The sequence below is a fragment of the Lipotes vexillifer genome, unplaced genomic scaffold, assembly GCF_000442215.2.
Source record: "Lipotes vexillifer unplaced genomic scaffold, Lipotes_vexillifer_v1.1 scaffold403, whole genome shotgun sequence".
NCBI lineage: Eukaryota > Metazoa > Chordata > Mammalia > Artiodactyla > Lipotidae > Lipotes > Lipotes vexillifer.
This window is the reverse complement of record NW_006782755.1, coordinates 1,286,243-1,291,832: the sequence shown is the minus strand read 5'-3', so window position 1 is coordinate 1,291,832 and position 5,590 is coordinate 1,286,243. Positions and strand designations below refer to the sequence as shown.

The 5,590-nt window shown below is 39.6% G+C and overlaps 1 protein-coding gene across 1 annotated transcript in view; it reads right to left on the bottom strand.

The window, feature by feature from the left end:
- Positions 1-950: 950 nt before the first annotated feature.
- LOC103087911 (serine/threonine-protein kinase MARK1-like) overlaps positions 951-5,590 on the bottom strand; it is an 88,974-nt gene continuing 84,334 nt past the window's right edge. Inside the window, exons 4-5 of the mRNA XM_007455393.1 lie at positions 1,246-1,304; positions 951-1,154 (exon numbers count right to left, since the gene is read on the bottom strand). Of these exons, the coding sequence (XP_007455455.1) occupies positions 951-1,154; positions 1,246-1,304 (263 nt within the window). The remainder of the gene's footprint in view (positions 1,155-1,245; positions 1,305-5,590) is intronic.

Here is a 5,590-nt window from a genome sequence, read left to right as displayed (position 1 = left end):
AACAGAAGTTTGTGCACATATTAAATAGGCCCACACTATTATCTTAGTTCCTGATTCTAATTTTCAGTCCTATTTTTCCTTTCTCCTTTTAAAATTTATTTATTTATTTATTTAGTTTTGGGCTCTGTTGGGTCTTCGTTTCTGTGCGAGGGCTTTCTCTAGTTGTGGCAAGCGGGGGCCTCTCTTCATCACGGTGCGCGGGCCTCTCGCTATCGGGGCCTCTCTTGTTGTGGAGCGCAGGCTCAGTAGTTGTGGCTCACGGGCCCAGTTGCTCCACGGCATGTGGGATCTTCCCAGACCAGGGCTCGAACCCGTGTCCCCTGCCTTAGCAGGCAGATTCTCAACCACTGCGCCACCAGGGAAGCCCTCCTTTCTCATTTTTAAACTGTGACATCACGATGTTCCTAGCATGCCCAAATTTAGCAGGAGGGCTCTGAATTCACTAATGCCTTCCAAACTACTGTTTCAATTTTGCTGTCAGCTGAAAATTAAGGCCAGAGTTTGGTAAGATTGTGTGTTGAATTAAAGAAGTTAAGTGTGGAGAGAAGGCTTGAGATGGGTCTTCTATGACTAAATGGCAGGGACTTCACTGTTTGGACTTTGTGACAGCTGTTCTAGTTAGTTGTTCAGAGGCCTCTATTGTTTCCTCCTTGGTTCTTGGCTTTGTTCCAGATAACTGAAGTTAGTGAACAATCCTCAATTCTGGGGACAGGTATTTACTTTTCAGTTCAGTCCTTCCTGGTTAGAGCTTAGGGTCAGGATTAGGCAAACTCCATTAGTGCTAATCAATACATATTTGCCTTAATTATTCCTTCTCTCAACTACTCTGCTCCTTCCTACCTCTTCCATTCCTTCTGCCTACTATTACTTTTTTTGGATGGTGGAAAAATCTGTTCTATTTAGAAGCAGTCAAGTGGACATGGCTTAGACAATCCCCATTCTATTTACTCTCAAAGCAGCACAGCCAGGGGCCGAACACCTATCATCCTCTCTCTACCAGCCCTGCTCACCATGCTGCCCTTGGACTCATCAGTGTCACAGGACTTCTTCACTACTTCCTCGATCTTGAGGCAGATGGGGAACAACTCTGTGGCCACGGGGAGCTTGACAAAGGCTGTAGTCAAGCTTGTTCCCCCCAGGAGAGCTCTTCCAGGCTGCCATCAAAGTCATAGTAGACTGAGCTCATAAAAGGAGGGTGACGTTTGTTTGTGCCTTTTAACACAACCTTTTTGGCCTTTCAAGTACTTTGCTCTGATTTGGGTTTGACGAGGGGCAGAAGGCCTTCTTTACCTTCACCGTGAACTCTGTAAAAATTTGACCTATATCACTGACAGCAGTTTACTGGCCTATTAATGTGGAGTGTGGGTGCTGTGCTGTACCCTGCAGGTGACGTTCAGCTCCAAGAGATAGTTAGGACCTTGTCTAGACTTTGTCTCAGAGACGCCAGTCATGGAGCTATATCAACAGAATCTTATAGATTAAACTCTCAGCTTTTTAATTTCTAGGATCACCATTTCACTCCTCTTTTACTTGAGACATCGTATTGGGACACCAAAATATTTTATAAAGTTACTGTTAGTACCAGTATAACAACTTAGGCTAATTTCTTAAGTTCTTCCCATGAAACAGTAGTCAGAGAAAGAAATCTGAACATAATTAAATTAGTATATATTGATGATTTCTACCTAAAAAAATGATTGTTTAGTATTACTTCCAAACTTGACAACTTACAGTCAGTTATTCATTGCAAAATAAAAGGCTGTGCCACTTTGCCAAAATTTGTCTTCGTACATGAATTATAAGATTCTTATTTCTTATGAACTGGTACCAAGTACTAGAGTCTTTCCCAAGGCCTTGTACAAATTTGGGCTCAAGTTGGTGCTAAGTAAATAAAATTGTTTGAGATACCAAATCAAATAATTTCAGAGAGAAGATACTAAACATAAAATAGATTAAATTTGAAAAGATGTCCAATCTCGCTATAAAGAAATCATGGAAATTAAAACAAGATGCCATTTTGCTCCTATAAGGTTGGCAAAAATTAAGAAATCTGATAATATAAAGTGCTGACAAGAATGTGAAGCAAAAGTAAATCGCATACAATGTTAGCAGAAGTAGAAATTGATGCAGCCACTCTGAAGAGCAATTTGGCATTATTTAATACAATTGAGGATATGCATGCCCTTCAACCTTATTCTACTTGGAGAGATATACTCTTCTATACATCTTCACAAAAAGATATACATAATAAGAATCATTGCAGCATTGTCTGAACAGCAAAAACAAAAAGCTAACTGGAAAAAAAAAAGAAACACTAAAACAACAGGAACAATCTAAATATAAACTAACAGAAATGAACTAACTGTAGTAGATGTCTATTAACAAGAAAATGGGTAAACTGTGGCTTATTTGTACAATGGCATATAATAATAGTGAAAATAAATGAACTAGACTATATAGAGTAGGAATAGGAGCAGATGAAAGAAAGTCAGTGAAGTTGGAGGAGTAGGGGATGAGGAGAGCAGGGAGAAGCTGGGGAGAGTTGGTGGACCATGGGGTGGAGGAACAAAGTAGGGCCTGTACACCATGTTAATGAATTTGATCTCTAGACTACAAAAAACAGGGAAAGCCAACTAAAAGCTTAAATAGGAGGATAACATAATCAGACATATTTTGCATCCTTGATGACTTTTTAAACTCTGTGTGTGTGCATCCGTGTGTGTGTGTGCGTGCGCGCATGCACGCAGGGATGCAAAGTGCAGAAAGACGGGTTAGAAGGCTACTGGGGTAGTCCAAGGGAGAGATAATAGTAGTGCTGTCTACAGGATCATGACGGAAAAAGACAAAAGCAAACATTCTCAAAAGATATGTAAGAAATAAAATCAGCACAACTCGAGGTCAGACTAGATGGTGAGAAGGAAGGAGAGGGAGGGGTCAAGGATAACTCTGAGGTTTCTGACTTGCACAACTTGGGAACAGTGTCATTCACTGAGAGAGGGCACTGGAAGGGCATTAGGTGGGCAATGTACCAAGCAGGTGGGGTGGAGATCATGAGTTCAGTTTTGGACATAATAAGTTTGGGTTATCTTTGAGGGATTACAAGCAAACGTAGGGGAGGTCTGAGTTGAAGATATAAATTTGTAAGTTTGCCTACCGGTGGTAATTTAAACCAGAGTTACCTTTGAGACAGCCTAGGAAGAGAATACAGAAAGAGAAGTCCTAGGACCGTGTCTTGTGAAACTCCAACATTGAGTGGCCCACAAAAAGGACAATGAGTCCACTTAAAGGAAACAGAAAAGGAGGGGCCAAAAACACAGAGGAAAACATAAGGAGAAATATAATCTTTCAATAAATACTTGTTAGATTAAGAATTAATTAATGAACACATGTACTGGGCTCCACGACATGTAGCTTGAACCACAAGACAGTTTCCATTTCTAGTTTTCCTTTTTTTTTTTTTTTTTTTTTTTTTTTTTTTTTTTACTTTTTATTTCTATTAAATTAAAAAAAATCCTAAGTCACAATCATTGACTGGGGGAAGGAACAAAGCATTGGGTGATGTGTCAGAGACGTTCAGATTAATTACTGGATCCAACCTTACAAAAGCATTTCTCCAAGAAGACTATGCCCAGCTCTCAGACAAATTCTAGACTGCTGATCTAATCACACTAAAAGTTTAGAAGACTGGAAGTTTCAACTTGAGGGGTAATAGCAATGGGTTCTTAATATACTCTTTGGATATGCTTGCGTTGGAAGGTATTCTTCATATTTGGATGTAATATTTGTATGTTAAACTTGCCCAATAATATGTCATTGAACCCTTTGTCCAATAACCAATGAGGGCTAAAACAGGGTTTAGGAAAGTCAGATTTCTGGTCAGTGAACTGCTTGAAATACAGTTTGGTCTTTCCAGAAAATCTGCTTATCTTCAACATTTAAACTGTTGCTATTTTAGCCAGACATTAACATTACCGATATCACCTTTTAAAAGAAACTTGTTTGAACAACTTCTCCCTCAAATCCATTGTATTTCAGTGTGAAAGATATACTTCCCACCAATTCTTCACACTGTATGCTAAAGAAACATCTTTCAATAGCCAAGATTTTATGATAGTCCCCGTTTTCAGTATTCCTTTAAAACCGAATCAAGATCGGAGGTTGTTACTGACCACAGATGTCATGGAGAATGAAGCAATGAGTGACTGGGCATTAGGTATGATCTTATTTATTCACATAGCAGTATCATTCCTTGCAGTATATATATTAAAAAATTCAGTAATGATTCAAAGGCAACTTCTGCAGTCTACAACCCAGCTCACTAAATGCTAACCCTTCTCTTTTCACTTAGGTTTTCACTGATCCACAAAAGAATTGGTCAAGACTTTTCCTTCAAATGATCCACACACATAAAAAGAACTGTATGGAAGAAGTACTCAGCACGTAAGTGCTTTTGTGCAGCTACAAAGTGAAATATGCTATCAAGCATACATATGTGAGAGTAACTGGTATTTCAGCCTATGTCCAACAGAGAGATTTGTTAAGGAATATTGCCGAGAAGCTCCTGCTTTCTCCTTGATCAAAAATATTTGTCAATAATTATACGATTTCTTTTACAAGTTTGGTTTCTTGATAATTTGCTAAAAGAAATGTAATTTTGAATTGCTTCAATGGTTCTGTCCTCTGCTCTACCTTTAGTGACCAAATTCATCAACATGATAAAGATTATTTTGCAAATGTTCTAGAAAACTTAACTAGCTTACCAGAGAGGTCTCTGGGCTTTATCTGAAAACTCACTAAAGTATAAATGGCTTAGGTCACCATTTGACAACGTTTTACACCAACAGGTAACACACTAGACACTAGCAGTAAATGGATCATTCACTTAAGCCTAATTTCCAGATGTCGGTTATTGAAATCTTTTTACACTTGCCCTGCTTGTGCAAAATCACTGTCACAAGGATTTTCATTCTTTGTAACTGGGATGCAGCACTCCTCTTTATTATTTAATGGGTTGTAGTAGTCTTGTTTCTGTTTTCATTACAGGTTTTACTATCCAGCAAATCACTTCTGAACCACCGCGCTATTTTTGTGAATTTGAAATACAATGCAACACAGTAAAACAATAGAAAATGCAAATTTACAAGCAATACACAGAAGACAGATAAACTGCACCCTGGTGACTGCGATCTGAGACAAGCTAACACAAACTCTGTCATCTGTGTATAAACTAATGTGTCCAAGTTTCAAACTTGGTGGAATTTCAGAGGAAACGATAACTAACCTTACATTTCAAGTATGTGAACTAGGAATAAAATTGCTTCACCATTCTGCTTTTCCTCCAACAGTAACAGGTTGCTTAAAAGATCCCCAGGAATCACAAGTATAGTTCATAGACCCTAGCCTAAAAAACCACTAATAGGGGCTTCCCTGGTGGCGCAGTGGTTGAGAGTCCGCCTGCCGATGCAGGGGACACGGGTTCGTGCCCCGGTCTGGGAAGATCCCACATGCCGCGGAGCGGCTGGGCCCGTGAGCCATGGCCGCTGAGCCTGCGCGTCCGGAGTCTGTGCTCCGCAACGGGAGAGGCCACAGC